The sequence below is a fragment of the Diabrotica undecimpunctata genome, chromosome 10, assembly GCF_040954645.1.
Source record: "Diabrotica undecimpunctata isolate CICGRU chromosome 10, icDiaUnde3, whole genome shotgun sequence".
NCBI classification, from domain to species: Eukaryota; Metazoa; Arthropoda; class Insecta; order Coleoptera; family Chrysomelidae; genus Diabrotica; species Diabrotica undecimpunctata.
In genome coordinates, this window is record NC_092812.1 from 69,311,618 (window position 1) to 69,334,032 (window position 22,415).

Consider the following 22,415-nt stretch of genomic DNA (forward strand, 5'->3'; position numbering starts at 1 on the left):
CTCTGTATGCTTTATATAATAATATAATAAATAATGGATGCGGTCTCTTATTGCATGCTGAACTTAGCGTGCAATTGCTGTACAAGCATATAACTTGTGAGACTATAATCTATAGAGAAGTATTTTTGAACCTGACCAGGTAACAAATGTATCTCCGAAAGGAGATAAATTTATCGGATTTCTTATAAGCCTAAATATGCTGAATTGAACTGTGTGGAAAGATCTACGAAGCTTGATGGCCTTTTTTAAATGTACAATTTCTAGTAGAAGCTTAATATGTATCTCTACAGAGAATATATAAATTCATTGGATCAATCAATTGGAATTGTGTATCTGGGAATACAATCAATTAAAATATTACTTATACATTATGTTTCTTTGGGAAAACGTTAACTGAGAAAAATTGACATTTAGGCCATCTCAAAAACTCCATACTTAATGGGTCTTACTTCATTAATAGGTAACAAAGATACTTCGTGTTTTATCTAGTTTACCAACTTCTTATTTGGTCATAACTTATTAACCACACTGTATATTTTCTTTATATTTAGCAAGGAGATATTCTTTAAGGTGTCCAATCGATTAATTTATTTATAATTATAAGATATCCAGGCCTGGATTAAAAAATATTGGAAAATTATTCTTGCTCAAAAACAACACACTGTACATTAGATTTTTTTTAAATGGATTCTCCATTCATTCTCCAAGTAATTATTCAAAATGACCACTTGGTATTTTTGAAATATTATGTCTTAATAAGCTGGAATACGAAAAGTAAAATGACTATACCTTAATATTTTCAAATTATATTAACTTAGTGTGCGGTGATAATGACAGGATCTCTTTGTTGAATAGATACAGTGATTGTCATTTATTTTATATAATCTACTACTGTCAAAAATACTAAATTTCTTTCATTTCTATCGCATTGAATATTTTCTTTGTGTTTAGATACATTTCTGTATTAAGAACTAATAATATGCCTTATCAATTCAGCAGCGAACGGTGCTGAATTGATAAGGCATAAGGTGTGTACGGTGATAATAACTCCAGAGCAGAGTAAAGAGAATAGAAGACAAGAGGATACACAAAAGAAAAAACTAATCCACTTAAATAAGGAATTTAAATATATAGAAAACCTCAACAGAGAGAAAGAATAGGCGAGAGGGAAGAGGAACCACAAACGATTCTTGAAGTTAAAGATGCAGTTAAAAACTAGCCAGAAACAAATCACCCGGAGTAGATAATCTCTCAGCTGAACTATATAAAGAAAATGGCCAAGATACCATAATGGTATTACAACAGCTTATAAAAGAAATATGGACACATAAATCTCTCCCCAATGATTGGACTATTGTAATACTTTGCACCATACACAAAAAAGGAGAACCACATAGGAATTATTCTAAAAGCAGCATATAAAATATTTTCCACAGTACTATGTCACCGTATGGCACCATATGCAGAACGGATAGTAGAAAAATACTAGACTGGTTTCAGAGGTGATAAATCGACAATTCATCAGATTGCAACCTTGAGACAAATTTTTAGAAAAAACATTGGAATATGGCATAGATACATCACATATTTATAGACTGCAAAGCAGCCTACGACTCTGTGAATAGAAGAGAAATGTTCAAAGCAATGAAAGAGCTAGGAATACCAGGACAGTTGATAAATTTAACAAAACTAACTCTTGAAAAAGTTAAATGTAGAGTTTGAATTCAGGGGGAACTGTCTGAACCTTTTAAAATAAATAACAGGCTGCGCCAAAGAGGCCCTCTCTCCTGTATATTGTTCAATCTGGCTCTGGAAAAAGTAATATGCATGTCACAAATCACAACCATTGGTTCAATATATAACAAATTAGTGCAAATCTTTGCCTATGCTGATATTGTGATCAATATTGTTGGGAGAACGGAAAACGCTGTACGAGAGGCGTATGTAGCATTAAAAGAATCAGCTAGGTACAAAAATTGGTTTAATAATAAACACCAACAAAACGAATTATATGAAAATAAGCACGCAGCCACAAATCTACCTTGTTATAGAAAACGACGTCATCGAAGCAGTGAACGAATTTGTAAAGCTGGGAGCACTCCGCTGGGAGCTAATTTGCACGACCAAAAGATGCTATTTTTTGGCTCAATCTCCTCCTTAAATCCACAATGATATCGAGAAATACAAAAATTAAACTCTACAAAACAATAATACGCCCAGTCCTAACATATTGGTCAGAGACCTGGACTGAACAACCTGAACAAAAAGTAATGAAAACATGTCGTAAGAAAAGTACTAAGGCGAATATATGGAGCGTGAATGACAATGGATTATGGGGAAGACGATACATCTTCGAACTTTATAGAATATACCAGGAACCAGATATCGTAAAACATATTAAGATACGACATCTGAGGTGGATAGGGCATGTAATGCGAATGTAATAAAATGACCCAGCTAGAAAAACTCTCCTTGATAGACCCATTGGTAAGAGAAGAAGAGGAAGACCTAGAACAAGGTTCCTTTATAACATCGATGAAGACATGAAAAATATGGATATACGTGCTTGGCAGAGGTGAATCCTCAAATTCTTGAGGAGGCTAGGACCCACGTAGGACTGTAAAGTCAGAATGATGAACGTCAGACCTGCTAAACGAAGAATACTAAGTTAGCGAACTTTTGGAAAGGTATGATTATCCCAGAAGACATGGTCAATTTTTAACCGTCAGACTACTTGAACATAATGAAAGACAAAACGTTAATATTGAAAATAATATTCTTAATTTAAGTAAGAATAATCCAAAAGTGAGTACCCGACGAATTAGTCATGCTCTGCAAATTCCGCATACTGGCGAAGACTTAAAAAGAATAGTCTCCATCCTTACCATATACAGAAAATACAAAGATTGCTACCTGTAGATGAAATACTCAGGATTGATTTTAGTAGGTGGATCACCCGAAATCCAAGGATTATAAACAGATCTTTATTCACGGAAGTCATATTCAGGAGAGATGGGGTATATCCAAGTCACTTACAGCATTAATTTTCTTTTAATGTATGGTGTGGCATATTTGATAACAAATTAATAGGACCATATTTTAAGTTTTACTTCCCACCCTAATCTGTGAAGTGTATTTACAGTAAGAGCATTTACAGTTTGATATTTTAGAAAATATTTTACCAGTACTACTAGATGCTAAAAGTATTAATACAGATGGAATATATTTTCAACATGATGGTGCTTCACCACATTACAGGCACATAGTTAGAGATTTTTTATCCGTTTCCCAATAAATGGATTAGTAGAGGCGGTCCTCATGTCTGGCCTTCACGATCATCTGATTTTAATCCTATCGATTATTATGTTTAAAACGATGAAGTACATCATAGTAGGAAAGAACGTCTTGAACGAATTCAAGATACCTTTCAAGAATTAAAAAATAACCTAGACGAGATTAGGAAATCAGTCAGACAAATTAAAAAAGAGCAAGACTTCGTTTTCAACAAGGTGGTGGTCATTTTGAACAATTACTTTAGTTTTGATAATAGTTATTTTTCTGCAAATTTTCGCTGCTTTTTTTATTTTTAAGATACTTCGTTGATTAAAGTTATGAATTATTTGTTGCATATAATGAAAACCACTGAAATGTTCACATTTTATGGCATTTTTGAGATCGTTCAAGTCCTTTTTACAGTTAACGTATGTTACTTTCCCAAAGAAACACCCTGTATAAGACATCATAAGGGATGCAAGATAAAAGGTCTTTGTCAAAATAAGGAAAATATTTAAAATTGGCCAATGATCTACCTACTAGCCAATATTGACTTTTAAAATCACTTATTAGCATACCTTTGTGAAACAGTGGGAATACGATGCACTTGCCGACCTATATGTTTTGACAAAATTGACGAAACAAAAAGATTGTCTATTCTCTCCTCTTTTAACTAATTAGGAAATAAAGAGAAGCAAGACATATATTTGGATGGAGTGATTTCTTTAAAACCAGTGCAAAGAAAGCGGCCAAAATCAGGACAAAAAAATCCAAAAGAAGTTTCATTTTCATACCAGGTATGTTTTAGTAGTTTTTTTTTACATTACTTTATTTTAGTTAGTATATTTTCAATAAGAATTTTATTAAATCAGAACATAAATAAGGTTAATATTTATAAGTACCTACTAGTTTACAAACAAAAAAATTGCCAACTTTTACAGATTTATTACCAGTCTCTTACATAGTTACCAGTTTTTTTTGTGATAAGCATAAACTTGATTCGAGTAAATACAATCCACCATTATTATACTATTATGTTACGTAATGTACGTAATGTACATGATGTTACGAATGTAATATTAGTATGACAATATACTGTTATACTAATAATATTGTGTTTTGTTACAGATTCGTTTTGGACATTCTGAGCATAAAGTCTGTAAAAAGGCGTTTTATGGTATTCATGGAGTGACCAAACATCGGGTTGATCGTCTCGCTTTATCACTGAAAACTGGGATATCCGCCCCACCTGATATGAGAGGAAAACACACGAATCGACCTAACAAGATGCCAGAGGAAATATTGCTGAACATAAAAAATCATATAAACAGCTTCCCAAAGCGGAGTTCCCATTATAGCCGGGAAAAAATGATTTCAAGTTTTTTCTGCCTGCAGAGTTAAATATTTCGAAGATGCATAAGCTGTATTTGGAGAAGTATGAAAATGAAGTTTTTCAGGCATTAAAAAGGGGGGAAGAAGCCCATCCAAAAGTTACCTACGACTTTTACAATCGCAGTTTTGTATTAAATCATAATATTAGTTTCGGAACTCCGAGGTCTGACACATGTCAAACTTGCGACAGATTACAAAATCTTATACTTGCCGAGATAGATCCTGAAGAGAAAAAAGCACGTCTGACTGAAAAAGATCTTCATATTCGTAAATCTGAGGTCTTTTACAGAAGATTAAAAGAAGTTACCATTCTCAGTAAAGAAGACGAGTCCATCGAAGTATTATGTTTCGACTTCCAGCAGAATTTGCCTTTACCCCATGTTCCAGCAGGAGATGTGTTTTACAAAATGCAACTTTGGGAATATAATTTTTGTATTCATTCGGGAAAATTTGGCACATCAACTTTTTACATGTATGATGAGCAGATCGCGAAGAAAGGAAGTAACGAAGTCATATCCTTTCTTGATCATTATATAAACACATATTTGCCTGGTTCAGTAAGTAAGCTATACATTTTTTCGGACAATGCATTTGCACAGAACAAAAATCAAACGTTAGTGAAATATCTGTATACTTTGGAAAATGTTAATAAAAAAATTATTCAAATACATCACCAGTATCCCGAACCAGTACACAGTTTTCTACCATGTGATAGGTCATTTGGACTTATAGAAAAAAATAAAAGGAAGAAGGAAAGAAGATATCTACCGTCAGAATGGATAAGGTTAGTTGAACAAACTTTAGGGTAGTTCCTGTAGACCAAGAGATGATCCTAAACTTTTCTGACCATTTTAAACAACTCTTTAAATCAGCCCCCAAAGGGCCAAAAAAAGAAAAGTTTGCTATATCAACCTATAGATTAATGAGGTATACAAAAAATTATCAGTTCATCGAATGTTCTGTAAGTTTGGGATTTGTTATTTCCACAAAATTTTTTATGAACCCAAAAGCAGATATTATTGCATTCGCCATGCCTAATATTAGAGCATACTCAAAGCACTTGGACATAAACCCTAAAAAAATTAAAGATTTAAGAGACTTAGTACGAAAATATGTGCCATTAAATGACCAAGGTTATTACAACCGCATGTTATGTTATGAAAATATTACTGATAATGCAGGAGACTCAAATTTTGTAGATGTAAACGAAGATCGTGATGAAGGTAGTGTTAGTGACTCTTCTTATGTTTAAAATAATTATTTGATTATTATATTTTCATTTCAATGTATCATTTGCAATAAAAAATCCAAAACAGTACATTGTTTCATTTTTATTTTTAACACGTGGGATTTTTGGAACAAAAAACAGGCAAGTCCATTTTTTCAAAACAAAATTGTTGGGTCTACAATATGAATGAAAAGTAATTATTGAATATATAAGGCCTATATATTGTCTAATGTTCCTCTAGAAGGATTAATTTAATTGAGTATAATTTATTCACATTTTCTAAAAATATTAAGTTTTTTTCGATTTCCCAACAATTTAGAAAAGTGGAGTTGCCCGGTTCTTGCACCGAGGTCTTCAATTTCTTTTCAGGCAGTAAGCAGTATTGTAAATACGAAACAATTTTACGTATAAACAGTTATAGCAATGGGAAGGAAAATAAAATAAAAACAATATTTTATTTATTTCAAAAAAAAATCATGACACTTATACATTTGTTAGTTTTTTAAAGGAATAAAAGAAACTATAATATATATAGTTTAGTAACTTGTCTGTGTTTTTATCAAAATTTTCACATTTATTACAAAAAAAATGAATGATCATAAAAAGTCAAGGATGTAGATGTAGGCAAATTTATTACATCAAGAAAAGTTTGACTCACAGGAGTCTTGTACAAAACACATATGATGTATCTAATTATTCATAAGTATATATTCTTATCTCCTTATATTAAGATTACCCTTTTTTATTATCTTTAACAAGTTGTATGTATATTCTTGATACATGTAGCTTGTTGGTACTACATTTTTGGTTAGGCTTTGATCTTCCTCGTTTGCGTTTATAAGTCCTAGTTTTAACCTACATATAATTGCTTCTTTGTATCCGTCATAATAAGTATCTCTAGCTTATTTTCAGTTGTCTTTTATTTTAGTTAAGACAGTTCTTTAGTCGTCAGTTTGGTCTGTTACTTTGATATTTATTTACTTTTTATGTTTTCGTTATGTTATATATCACATGTAATATACATCGATTGAAGGTTGAACGTGTACTGTACATAGCACAACTCGTACATGAGATGACATAACACAGCTCAAACCCTAAGCTGAAGGAACAAGAAATACACACACGGCATCTATTTACGGAATAGGCGTATAGATAAGAAATGCCCTATATGGGTGATGTTTCAATGACGCCAGAAAGGAATATGTCACTACATTTGTTCTCATCAAGAAGTTTGTTTTCTTAGCAAAGAGTTTTCTACTTATCATTCACGATAGACAATAATTCAATTACAAGAAAAAGAAACTAGCTGAACCACGGTTAAATATTATTTTTATATGAGATCAAGCCACAATTATTGATTGTAATGAAAATATTAAATAAATTGCTGATAGGCATCAACAATAATGAAGAATCAATCAAATTCACCATGGAACAAGAAAACAATAATTCACTTCCTTTTTTGGGTATGCTAATCACAAAAGACGACACAGGATATGCAACCAAAGTCTACAGAAAACCAACCCACACCAACCACAAAAAAGAAATTATCAAATCACTATATGATAGAGCCCGAAGCACCTTCTCTAATGAAAATGCATTCCAGGAAGAAAAAAACTTGGTAACAAAGGTTTTGACTAATAATGACTACCTATTCTCTTTTATAAATAAAAAATTCCACAAGATTGAAGAAAAGAAACAACAAAACACCAAAAAGCAATCCAAAAACACTCACAAGAAGGGACTCAAAGATGAAAACAATACCATATGTAAAGGAATTATCAGAAAAATTAAAAGGACATTGGACAAGGAAATTGGAAAAGAAAAAAGCTAAAAATAGAGATATACACTTGGCATTTGTGGAACTGAGAAAGGCGTATGACTCTGTACCAAGGTCAGAACTATGTGAGGCAATGTACAAAATAGAAATACAGACGGAACTCATAGAAGCTATAAAAGCTCTGTATAAAGAAAATAAAGTGTCCATTAAAATGGGAACAAGAATCATAGGAGACTTCACCACAACAAAAGGGCTCCTGCAGGGTTGTTCCACATCTCCAACCCTATTCAAAATATATTTAGAGAAAGCCTTGACTACATGGAAAAGAAAATGCGAAGGCATGGGAGTACCGGTACGGAACGAATACCTATATACGTTAAGTTTTGCAGACGATCAAGTAGTGATTGCGCAAGACCAAGACGACCTCAGCTACATGATGAAGAAACTACAAGAAGAATATACCAAGGCTGGCCTAGATATTAACCTCGCGAAAACAGAGTACCTATCTACAAGTGAAGAAGACATAGAAGATCTACAGATTGATGACAACGTAACAATCAAAGGAAAGGATAAATTCAAATACCTGGGGTTTATAATCACGAAAAAGGCAACAACAGAGGAAGAAAGTACACAAAGATTAGGACAAACAAGAACAGCAATCCGACAACTTAACTCAGTATGGTGGGATAGACACCTAAATATGAAGACAAAAACGCAGATTTATAAAACATTAGTGCGAAGTATTATGACATATGGGGCTGAAAATTGGATCATAAACAAGAAAAATAGCAGTAAGATAGTAGCAACAGAGATGAAATGCCTGCGAAGATGCTGCAGAGTAACGTGAATGGATAGGAGAAGTAATGACGAATTAAAGCAAAGAACATCAATAGAAACAGACATACTAACATATATAGAACAAAAAAGACTAAAGTGGTATGGACATGTAAGAAGAACTAGCGACAGCAGATGGATAAAAAGAATATCCGAATGGAGCCCCATAGGAAGGAGGAAAAGAGGACGACCCCGAAAATCCTGGAGGAACGAAGTAGACGACGCCATGAGTAAGAGAGGACTAAACGATGGAGAATGGAACAACAGAGACAGATGGAAACGGTTGAGCGAGGGAAGGCAGTGAATACTGTAGAATCCCTATATATATATATATATATATATATATATATATATATATATATATATATATATATATATATATATATATATATATGTATATATATATATATATATATATAAAGGACACGAAACAAGTACAACATGACAAAAACATTCAAAACAACCAACACACTGAGATCTATCCTGTCCAAAACTAAACCCACCAACACACAAGAGAGATAAAAAAAACTACATCCATTTCATATTTTGTGAATTTGACAATTTCTACATGGGAGAAACCGCAAGACCGCTGAGTGGCAAGGTAAACGAGCATGAAACATACATCAAGAACAGAGACTTCGATAAATCCTAGATATGCAAAAATGCCTGGGACGACGATAACAGAGTACAATGGAAAGATGCATCAACAATCATGAAAGAAACAGACATGAAAAAGAGAAAAGTCAAAGAAGCAGCTCTCATCCTACTTAACGAAGGAAAAGTGTATCAAACCCATCAATCAGCAGAATGTAGCAGGATTTGGTGCCAATACCGAAATAAGAAGTCAATAACAAGAATATACCAATAAAAGCTAATTAATAGAAGGTCAACACATGCATTACAGGATACACAAATGCAAATACACGTTATACAACTTACGTTACACAGTCACAACTACGATACAGATTACCCAAACGTATAACACAACAAACATACAAAACAGTCAGAAATTGATATTCGTAGGGTAAAAACACCAGCCTCAGATTTTTTCAACCATAATCAGGCTGTTGCCTACAAGATCGAGGCCAAGTATGTCAAACTCAACCATAAATTCCAAAAAGACATAACCTAATGACAACTTGGTTATAAATGTTCCCAGAATTTTTAAAATAATGTTTTTTGAAAACGATTTCCGGAGTGAATAACATAATATAACTGAACCATATCATCAAAGATCACCAAATTTAAAACGTCAAAAACCGATATAGATATCAGGTTTAATTTGATCGTGTTATTCGTCTGGCAGTCACTAAACTGGAACTTTCCAGAGCAACTATCTCCCTTAATATAAATATAGCCTTGATACTGTGTTCTAAAAGTATAATTGCAATCTATAATACAACTGTACTCTGACCAATGGCGCACCTAGAATTTTCCTGTGGGGGGGGGGGGTTCTGGTTGGGCACCGAAATTTTTTTATGATGCCACCTCCATTTTGAGTCCTTAAAATTTGTGAGTAACAGTGTCAAAATAGTACCCTGGAAGGTTTTAACCCCTTCCCTCCTTGGGTGCGCCACTGACTCTGATCAGATATTGTCCAGTTGACAAACTAAGTAGGCCAACAATAACCTAATATAATTACCTTACATCAACCCTTTACGTGTTAAATACAACGAGAAAATTACTTAATATAAAGATATTGAAGAACAAATAACGAGAGAATGAAGAATGGAAATTGTTCAGATAATAAATATAATCCTATCAACTACTTGCATCATTCCGAAGAGTCTTCTACAGAACTTGTGGCAAGCAATATGTGTGAGATACTAGAGCATGTTAGGTTACTTAGAGTTCGATAACTGGGAACGTCCTCCTCAGAGCGCAATGTTTTTGATACCCTAGATATTTGGGATGCACCAATACTGTACCACTACTTCATAGTAACATTTATTAAATCCCTGTGATTCAATACAATTAAGTTTAGATAATACCAAGGAAAATTAAAATAAAAAAGTAAAAAATCTACTCAATGAGATATATTGACTTGCAGGTAATTATTTACATTATGTACAATAAATAAGACAATAAATTAAAAAAAGAGCAAGTCAGTGAAATTCTATATTGGGATGAACAGTATATTTATCTTTGGAGACAGCCATTTATGTCAGAAGGAGCAGTGGACGCTTCCCAGTCCTCTTGTGTGTACCCATCTGATACGTAGTCTTCGTCATTTGTGGTATATTCTGTTGGTAGTGTAGTTGTCGTGGGTACTGCGGTTACAGGTATAGTGGTTGTCTCGATCGGCGATGTTCTTTTTCGAACACCTTTTCTCATTTTTCTCTTTTTTCTTGAATCACTCACTAACGACTTTTCAGTAGTTAACTTATTTAAATTAGTCTGTTTTCTTCTAATGTTCATGTTTCTTTGGCACAATTCACTGTCTTTTTCATTATTACACTTACGAACATTTCGAGTATTGTGCGGCTTTTGTTTAACGACCTTTAATATTCTTTGACAAATTTTGGGGTCGTTTTCGTCTTTCGTACATTTTCGTTTCTTTTTGCGTTTTCTTCTCTTTGGGCAGCGTTGATGCGAAGGATGCGTTGTTTGATTGGGATGTGGTATGGGCAGGCATACGTGGCCTTGGTGTCTGATTGGGTGTAGTTCCGGGGCTACGTTTCTTGTAAGAACTAATGTGTAGGAGGACAATCTACCAAGCGGTTTTCTGGCTCGTAGGACGACCTTTCTCGATTGGCCTCTTTGATTCAGTGCTAGGTAAAGAGTTCTCTTCTCATTTGAGTATTTACTGGAGGAATACGTGTTGTAATTGGATTGCTCGATGGTCTCATTAAATACGCATTCTTGTCCAAATTCTCTCTGAAACAAAGAAAAAAAATAGTTAATTATCATGGAGAGATATGTCCATTATTTAAGAGTAAAAATACGGATATATGTATTTATTCATTTTTTTTTTAAATCAAATCCTGTTTAATTATATTTTTAAATATATTTTATGATCTATTGCAATGTTGTAACTCTCAAAAACCACCCTTTAAGTCAAAATTTACCACAAAAAATAGTTTACTACGGATCACAAATGTTGAATATTACATTGTTAATTAATTAATATCTTTTCATTATATGTAGTTTTATTTTTCAATTTTTACATTGTTTAAACCCCTAAAAAACCACCCCCATATAACAAAATTTATAAAAAAAACAATTATTTTATTTCCATTTATAAGATTATTTTGAAATAGTTTTTAATACCTATTCGAATGTTTATTTATAATAATTATTATTGTCTTTCTATTTATAAAACTATTTCAGATGCCTTTCAACTTTCAACCTTAAAAATCACCCCTCACAGTAAAATCTATCCCAAAAAATTAAATAGTTTTTAACATTTGTTTTTTAATTATTTTCAAAATTATAAACAAAATTATAGAATAACTTAAGGGATAAAAACGAAAGATGTATGTATGTTAATATAATAAAATGCTTTATTAATGAAATTTTTAATTCATCAAAATAACTACAATCACTTTCGATTTCCTCTTCTTAATCTTTTATTGGAGAACATTTTTGACAATTATCACCAGAGCATATTCCACAAGCTGCGTAACAAAATATTGTACATACTTAGGAAATAAAAATATATACGGTGAGAATATGAGTTTAAGCGTATTTTTTACTGCTCGGAAAATTTCACCAAAAAAAAGTAAATGGTTTTTTAAACGATAACTTTTTTAATGTTTTAATATATTTAACTGCTCCAAAATTTATTTTGCAGGGAATTATCAGAACTAAGAGATACATTTATGTAAAGTTGAACTTTTTTGAGATTTTTGTTTTTGAGTAAGAAATGTAGTTCTCACGCTGTAACGCAAAGTTAAAACGGCAATATCTCAATTAGTTTTCATCCTACAATAAAAAAAGCAAAATTTTCACGAAAAAGAAAAAAAATTGGAAAATTTACAATTTTATCAAAAATAAAAAAAGTTTTTTTTCAAATCTATGCATTTTAAATTGGTCAAATTTCCAGAACACATTATTAGTACCGATATGTAGTTGAAAATACCAGTATTACGTTTAATTTCCATTTTAGTGGTAAATGTATTAGAAATAAGTATTACAATAAATGTTAATTTTATTTCTGGTTTTTTACCTAGAAAGCAAGATGACCACTTTATTTTTATAAGTCCGCTAATTTGTACGCTAACGACTTTTGACACAGCTCATTTTAAAGGTCTATTCAAGTATTTTTAAAAACGTTTTGGGAGTTTTCCTCGAAAAATCTACCCTTTCTCCGTTATTTAATATCGAATGGTTCGACTTCCGGTTTAGGCAAATACGCCGTCACCTTCGTCAAGCATTAACTTGGCATTGTTAAAAATTAAAAAAAAAACCAATTGATTTGTTTTTCACGAGGTTTATTTTTAATTCTTATGTTTGACATATTTGTTCCTTGACATATTTGGCCTTTGTTCTTTGACATATTTTCTATGTGTCGACCAATTTTCACGTCAATCCTTGTGGGTATGTAGAATTCTGAGCAAAATCCGTGAAATAATTGACTAATACAATGCTAATACATAATGTGTGATTAAAATGGTGTGGAAAAAATGGTAAAACTTATAAGGGACAATGGAGAATTGTGCGAGGCGGATAATCGTGCGCAGCATTGTATTTCAAATTCCGTGGAAGATTTTACGAATTCAACCAGTCTCACACCTTTCGGCCGATTTCGTGAACGGTTGATGCCATTATCTTCAGTCGACCGTTGCACGTGGACTAAGTAAGATCCGATTATTAGTTGCTGCGACTTATGCAGTTGCTTTGAACTTATTGTTGATTTAAATCATGCTTTCCGTACATTTTGGTGATCCGTTGGTTTATGTGGTTCAGTAGTTTTCCGTTTGTAATGACGTTTGCTATTTAAGGCGTAAAGGGGCAATAGTGCGCAGGAGTGCGCACGATTCCCCCAGAATCGAAATTTTGCTGTGAAAAATGACAGCAAAAAAAGTAAGGGAAACGGGAGGAGCTTTTAACATTCCCGAACGACTTTAGGAAAAAGATTAACAGGTTTGCGCACACCACTCCGTTTAGATCGCACAGCTGTATTTTCAGATGAAGTAGAAGAAGAATTAAGAGAGTATGTGTTACTGCTTGTTAAATTATTCTACGTCTTAACACCTAAAGAACTTATACGATTTGTATTCAGGTATCCTGAAGAAAATATTATCTCAAATAATTTTAACAAAGAGAAGAGGTTAGCCGGCAAATATTGGCTATATGGATTTATAAAATAAATCCTGATGTAACATTAAGACAACCAGAAGGAACAAGTTTGAACAGGATTGCTACATTCAATAAGTCAACAACACTATGTTATTCTAATATCAAAATACTTATAGACTAGTTTAAGATTAAATCAAAAAGAATTTTTAATATAGATGAAACTGACATTACAAGATTCCAAAAAAAAAATGTCCAAAGGTTTATGGACCTACAGGAGATAAACAGGTAGGATCTGCTATATCTGAAGAACTATCTCAGCCATTTTCTGCATGAGTGCTGCAGGAAATTATACCCCCTCTGTTGATCTATCCTCGAAAAAGAATGTCTCTTACACTTGAGAAAAATGAACCTCTTGGTGTTTTATACAAATGTTTCAAAAATGGATGGATCAACACAGAACTTTTTAATGAGTCGCTGTGCTATTTTGCAAGACATGCGAAGCCCACAGCAACTGATCCCATCCTTTTAGTGCTGGATAACCACTCCAGCCATATTTCTATTGAAACATATCATTTTTGCAAAGAAAAAACATTCATATGATGTCTCTTCCACCACACACCTCAGATCATCTTCAGCCTTTGGACTTGACTTTTAGTCCTTTAAAGAATGCACTTTATAGAGAATATGATCTTTTATCCGTCTAATACAGGCCATCAAAAAATAACCGAAAGTGACGTCGCTGAGCTGTTAAATAAAGCATTTATGAAAGTTGCCACCATGAAGAAGGCAGTGTCAGGTTTTCGTGCATCTGGAATATGCTTGTTAGATCCCTATAAATTTAATGAGGATGATTTTGCTCATGCCAATGCAGCAAATTATAGTAGAAGCCGCTTCTCTACCAGTTGCTCCTACAACGTCTAAACAAAATGCATCTACTGATAAGTTACTTTAAGATATTACAAATGTTCAGCCTTCTAGATCTAAGCAATATTCCTTTTTTGTTTTTGCTGAAATAACAGCGAAAACGGTTAAACCAGAAATTCAAAGAAAATCTCGTAACGACTATTGGAAATTCTTACAAGAACACCAATGGAGAAACAATTGGAGAAAGCCCAGGAAAAAAGACGATTAAGGAACGAGAGAGAGAGAGAGGAGGAACAGAAACCAGCAAAAAAGGCAACTGTTCGAAGATGTCTTCATAAAGAATCGCCAGACATCTCGCAAGACAGAAACAAATTAAACTTCATTCCGCCCACATTAGAAAAACTAGCTGCACCTAACGTGATATGTTGTATTTGTGGGGAAAGAGTGAAAATCAAAGAATTATTTATGTGCCTGTGGAATCATGCAGAATGTACAGATGTAAATACCCCAGAAAATTATAAACGCGACTTTTGTTTACGTTAAAAATCTTACATTTAAGTTTACCATACAATTAATATTTTTTCATAATATCATTATACTTTTGACATAAACGTTTTTATTACATCGATTTTAAATTAATGTTTTTTTTCTAACATTTATTTAGTGCGCACCATTTCGTATACCCTCATGGATGGGGAATCGTGCGCAAGGGCACTTCTTTTCTTTTTTTAATATTATGCTTTTGCACTTTGTATTTTTCTAAAACTTATTTAAATATTCGAGATTGATTATTAAAAGCTTACTATAACGTACTGCTTAGTGTGCACCATTCCCCCACGTTTCCGTATCTGTTATTTTGAAGATATAGGGAGAAATGTAACCTCATAATTTTCATAAATACAGTAAAGCTCGACAATGAATTTATTTTTCTTGGCAATTTGACTTCTATTATTGGTCCTCCAATGTTTGCGTCAGTATGGTCGATTTCCTAATAAAACAAACTTTTTATATAAAATTTAATGAGAGGCGTAAGTGATTACTAAATTATTAATAGTAAATATTACCATCAAGGATTATTAAATATTAGTCTCAAACTACGATTTCGAATAATTTTTGCTCTAGAGAAAATTCTGAACTTTCTAGTGATTTAAAGTTAATATATTCTAAGGCGAATACTTCAAGTTATGTTGAAAAGCTCATTATCAATGAAAAATTAACATTAAAACAAAAAAATTCGCATGGAACACCACAACTTCAATGGGTTAAGTAAGTAAAAATGTAACTAACAACTATATTGAGGCACAAGTCAATCAAAATAATGGAAGCGGCACAAATTGGGTAATAATATACCCGGTACATCGCGCCACACACCATTGCCAGTGGCTAGCTATAACTACTCGCCTTTTAAACTACACAAATATACCTGTCGCTACGATTATCCAGCCACACACTATACTCTCTTATTTGTCTCACAACTTAGCTCTAGGGAGTAAATACTTTATCTTAAAACGCGGTGGCAACTTTCGAACCTTGATGGAAAAAGCATGCATTATCAAAGTTTTTGAAACGAAGCTTTTATACTCGCGTTGTATTACTTTTTTCTCTATAGTAAAATGCTGAGGCGTGCGTCACGGAACTAGCGCCATAAGATGGCGTCGTCACGGGTTGCGTCACATAATACCGTGTTCTTTACATCGATTCACTACTCTCGATCAATTCGTTTTTAGTTATCATATAATTACTCTAAGCCTAAGCAGATTTAAATTTAAATATATTATATAAATTTTAAAAATACAGAAAATATAGTATGAAGGTTTGCGCTAGTCTACAGTACCGACTACTGTTCCACTTTTTTCCATGGATGAAGAAACTCTGATAAGTCGCAGAATCGCAAGTCATCCTCACTTAGAAGACCAATCCATCTATTTACATTTGTCTTTATGGGAGAAGAATTCGAAACTGGCACCTACAATAACTTATGTCACGAAAATTTTGAAAAGAATTTTATCAATTTAAAATTAATAATAATGACAATTCAGGGCTGGACTCTCTCAAAAAAGGCGCCAACCTTAACTCTAAACGGAAGGAACCAGATCTCCTCTCCTAAGCTTAAATCAAACTTTTTGCATGTCCTTATGCAAATTTAAAGTAAATAATATTATTTGTGAATTGTTATTAAGTTTAATTGTAATTAATTAATTTATTTATTTATATTTAAAAGTGTGAGTAATTTTTTACTACTTCTACAGAAGAATCTACTCGTTCAAAATATTTGAGAAAAATGGTAATTGGTGGTTAATAGAAGTCACTTTCTGATTTTTTTTCAGGTTTTTTAGTGCGCTCTAAGACTCCATATCACAATATCACGCCAGAAAACATCACAAGAAACCAGATTGACTATATTTTAATAAATAAAAGACTCAAAAACTCAATAACATCAATGAAAACCTACCCTGGTGCAGATATTAAGTCAGACCATAACCCACATGTCGCTAAGTTTCGTCTGAAATTTAAAAAAATCCACAAACCTAACCCTATAAGATACGATCTCAAACAACTAAGAGATGGTGACATAAAGCAAGAAGTACGGGAATGTCTGAAAAACAACATATCTAAGTCAGAAGTAGTTAATGATGTTAACACAGAAATAAACCACTTAGAAAACATTGGAAAGAAAATATTAGACCAATACCTGCGACCGAAAAAGACAGAAAAGAAAAAACCATGGATGACCGACGGTATATTACAGATGATGGACAGAAGAAGAGAATCCAAGCGGAAAGACTACGTTGCATATAAATTTCTAGACAAAGAGATAAAAAAAGCTGTCAGAGAAGCTAAAAATAGAAATCTGGAAGAAAAGTGTGAAGAAATCGAGATATTGGAACGTAAACACGATTCGTTCAACCTCCACAAAAAGATCAAAGAAGCAGCAGGCATCTATAAATCAAAAAGGCCGGGACACTTAACAGACGCTCAAGGAAATCCAATAGTTGATATTGAAGAAACAAAAACAACATGGATGAACTATGTGACAACAACATTTGAAGACGATAGGAATGTCACCCTTTATCACACAAAATAAAAATGACGATACCGGACCACCTATTCTCGAAGCGGAAGTAGAAGCTGTTATAAACAACATTAAGGAGTGAAAAGCCGCAGGACCAGACGAGTTCTACTCAGAATTTTTGAAAATTATGGATAAAGACGAAGTAAAAAGACTTACCTTGATCTTCAACAATATATCAAAGTGGAAAAATACCCCAACAGTGGCTAAGATCAACTTTTATAACAATCCCTAAAAAACCCAATGCCAAAAAATGTGAAAATTATCGAATAATAAGCCTTATGAGCCATCTCCTGAAAACTTTTTAAAAAATTATACATAAAAGAATATATAAAAAGTGTGAAGAACACATGACAAACACACAATTCGGCTTCAGGGATGCATTGGGTACTCGAGAAGCACTTTTCGCAATACAAGTTCTCTTTCAAAGATGTAGAGACGTGAATTGTGATATATATGTCTGTTTTGTTGATTACCAGATAGCGTTCGATAGAATAAAACATGACGAACTGATGAAAATATTAAATTCAATTGGTCTAGACAGCAGAGATCGCCGTATAATAAACAATATCTATTACAAACTGCAGCTGTTAGAGTTGGGGATTAGTTAACAGACGACATAAAGATAAAAAGAGGTGTGCGACAGGGATGTATATTGTCCCCATTATTGTTCAATACATATTCAGAGCACATTATGAACCTAGCGCTAACGGACATAGACAAGGGAATACTTATAAACGGAGAACGATTGAACAACATAAGATACGCTGATGATACTGTCATTTTTGCAGACAGTCTTAAAGGTCTGCAGACACTTGTCTCCAGGGTGGCAGAAGTAAGTAGCAGGTTTGGGCTTGATTTTAACATCAAAAAAACCAAATACATGGTTATTAGCAAAAATAGGATACCACAAAACGTCAAAATGAAAAAAATCTTTAGCAGCCACGATATAAAATTGGAAATAAAAGTTCGTTTACTAAAATGCTACGTATTCTCCGTTCTTTTATATGGCGTGGAGTCATGGACCTTAACTGAAGCATCACTGAAGAGACTCGAAGCATTTGAGATGTGGTGCTATAGACGCATGTTGAGGATTTCTTGGATAGACAGAGTTACCAACGAAGAAGTACTACATAGAATGGGTAAAGAGCGCGAACTAGTCATAACCATAAAACGTCGCAAACTAGAATACCTGGGCCATATAATGCGCAATGAACAACGATACAACGTTCTTCGGACCATACTTCAAGGTAAAGTGCATGGGAAAAGAGGTCCAGGACGAAGAAGAATATCCTGGCTGCATAACCTGCGAAAATGGTTTAACTCAACCACTACCGGACTTTCCAGGGCAGCAGTCAACAAAGTCAGAATAGCCATGTTAGTGTCCAACATCCGTAACGGATAGGCACCATAAGAAGAAGACTCCATATAAAATACTTTTGAAAATGGGAGTACTTTAGTGGGTATTTTACATTATCTGAAAATAGTTTTCACCGATTTTATTTTCTTAAAATAATACTTTGATTAAGCATTGAGAATACCGAAATTCCAAAATTTAGTATTAAAAACTACCCCAATGAGAACAAACTGCTGTTTTTTATACTCCCTTTCAAGTGGTAAGCTCCTCGAGTCAATATAGCCAATATTTTTATTATTAGCTAAGATAATACACTCCGAAAGAGAAATCTATAAATAACATACTAAAAATATGCATAAAATGAAAAATTACGATTCATTAAAATAGCATATAAATATTTGAATTTTTAGCATTTAGATATAGTTGTTATATGTGTGTATATGTGTAGATGTTATAATTACTTTGTGAAAATAAAATATTTTTATCCAACTTCATACAATATCTAATAAATTACGATTTGACGATCTAAATTTGACGATTTATATTTAATAACTTAACAAGTGACTGCTTTCAGTTCTACGATTACAAGATATTATCACTTCTTGCAAGAAATTCTCTTTCTGATTGAATATAAGAATATAAGAATACCCACCAGATTTTTAGTTATTATTGAAGATCGACGCCTTGTTTTTAATAATTTTTAATTTCTAAAAAACCTCCTTTACAACTTAGTTGTATGAGACAGTAACGTAACCAGGGGGGTGTCCAGGGAGTCCGGAGAACCCCCGAAATATTATCAAATATTAATGATTTTGAAATTCAATAAATACGTAGAAAATATTACGTAAAAAGATTATTGTGAAGATGCAAATCGAATAATATTTGTTCCATTCACAAAACCTTTTATTAGATAGTAATGCCTCTTAAATTATTTCAAATAGTGTCCAGATACTGTTTTTCGATAGTATTTGGATAACTTTTCAGATTGTGTTTTATATGAGCATTAAGCACTTATAACTAACTCTTTTATAACCGTGTATAAGTCATTGGTGCATCATAATGGTCTGCTTATCATGCGCTTAGTACTGTAAAGTTGAGTATCGATATACCGTGTGGAAGAGCTGTTCATCCATACGAGAGCACAATATTCCGCTACAGAATATACCAGGGCCATCGCTGAACATCGAAGAGTAGCAGCTGGAGATCTCCAAGTTATACTACGAAACTTTAGAAGAATATTATTTCTCGTCTTCAATTTAGCAGAGACTTTCTAGAAATGTTTCTTAAAGGAGAGGGTGTAATGTAATTCCTAGGTATTTAAGATTTTAGGAGTGTTTTGTCTTAGAAACTGATGGTTAATTTTCTGTGCCATTTTATTATTGAGACCAGAACACCATATTTCGGTTTTGTGGCCAATCTCGATTATTTCGACTCACCAAACATAAATCGGGATTTGAGTCTCTTCCGCTGGCAGCTAATCTAAACGTATATTTTTTTGCGTCAAAGACTAGATGAAGGTTGTTGAGTTGAGCTCAGTCATATATGGATTTACCTGTGTCGTCATTGGCGGCGTAGTTCTACGTTTCATGGTGGCTGTTGAAATCCCCGAAATAGCGATATGCACGTGGTGGTAAGTGGTTCCTTAGAAGCATAACCATATATTTTTCTTCTGTTCATTAGCAACTACATCGACGTTAATGTCAATAAGCATTTTAGATACATATGTGCTTTTTGCTCTGGAGATACTTTTTATATTTAGTTGACAAAACTTGGTAATAGTTGTGTTTCGTATCTTTTCCATTTTCCTGTAAAAATTAACCAGAATAAAATTGTTTGGATCTTGCCTGCCTACACTCTAGCACTCTGGCAGTCAGTTTCTTGACTATATCTGAACATATTAATCCGCCTAAGTTCAAAAGCTCTCATGTTGATTTCTCTTTCACACTGCAAGATTGCAGTGTAAGATCTAGGGATTAGGTTAGGTTATGCAAGCACGCGAAGAGGGTAAGATGAGGTGACTAGGCGAAGTTTTGTATGGTTTGGTCTGGTTAGGGTAGGTTAGAGGACCATGGTTTACCATCGTAGAGTGTTAGATACTAGTGAGGAAGATATGAGTGCTGCTGCGACCTCGGCCAAGAAAGAAAGCTTGATCAACCAGTGGCAGCAAAAATAAGAGGAAACACGTGATGTGGCGTAGCGAACGAAGACACTGGGTGAGAGAAGCTGGGTGGACTGTAGGCATAGGCGTCTGGACTACCACTTACGCAGATGCTCACGGGCTATGGTTGCGTTCGTAGCGACCTTTGTAGGTTCAGTAGGGCAGAGTACGACCAGTAACTCTACTGTGGTCTCGTAGACAATGTGACACATACGATGTGGGAATACTAGCGTTAGCAGATGAAAGGGAGAGGTTTCTGAGGTGTTTGTAGATTTTCTTTTCTATAAAGATGTAAAAAGGTTATATTAGGTTAGGTCAAGTTAAGTTAGAAAGGGTTAAGGTAAGCTGATGTGATTCTGTTCAATATCCGAAACGCTTTTAATAATTTGTAGTGGAGCTACATGATGGGTCCCTTGAGAAGGAGACAATGTCACTGTGTAATATAGTCTCGGATTATCTCTCCGAGAGAAAGATTATGGTTGAAAGAGGTGTGGGTTTCCATGTAACAGCTGGGGTACCCCAGCTGGTCTGACACTGTGGAACCTGTCGTTGATTTGACGGATGGACATTATTTGTAATTCGCTGTGGATAATACCGAGGTTTTTGTGTTTAGAGGCCCTAGAAAGAGAGGAGTGATATAACAGTAAAGTACTCGGTAGAGATTCTGCATAAAAATGGAAGCTGGGGTAACAGCATTTGTGGGTGACCTGCAGGACTATTCAAAGGGCGGCTGCCCTGGGGTAAATAATGCCCCAACATTGAAGGGGCCAAATCCAAAAGGAGGAGGGCGTTGTGCAGTACATCGTCCTTTACGCGGGACTCGTGTGTGGTGTAGGGCGGTAGAGTCTGCTGCGTGTAGCATGTGCTTACAGGACTGTATCGCTGCGATCCTGTGGGCAATTTAAAATTGTGTTCACCTGCATGTTCTAGCGTGTGAAAGAGAATGGCTGTTTCGACGTAGGCGTCGAGAAAATGGAGACAAGACGAAAGAATCACTTTCGTAGTCATGTGGCAAGCCGAATAGGACGCAGCATTAGATGTGGCGCAGTGGCCGAAGTAGTTACTCTTGGATCTGGGAAGTTAGATGGACTTTGAGCACAGGCATGTCTTCTGCATATTATCTGACGCTGGTACCTTCAGGTCATGGTTGCTTCCGAGCTTACCTTCACAGTTTCAATAAAGCAGAATCCGCCAAATGCCTTTATGGCGATGGTTCCGACA

General features: G+C 34.0%; 1 protein-coding gene across 1 annotated transcript in view; it reads right to left on the minus strand.

Moving 5' to 3' along the window:
- Nucleotides 1-10,525: 10,525 nt before the first annotated feature.
- The window catches only part of LOC140452352 (uncharacterized), a 328,430-nt gene continuing 316,540 nt past the window's right edge, over nucleotides 10,526-22,415 (minus strand). Inside the window, exon 3 of the mRNA XM_072546556.1 lies at nucleotides 10,526-11,381. Coding sequence (XP_072402657.1) covers nucleotides 10,644-11,381 — 738 coding nt within the window. The 3' untranslated portion in view covers nucleotides 10,526-10,643. The remainder of the gene's footprint in view (nucleotides 11,382-22,415) is intronic.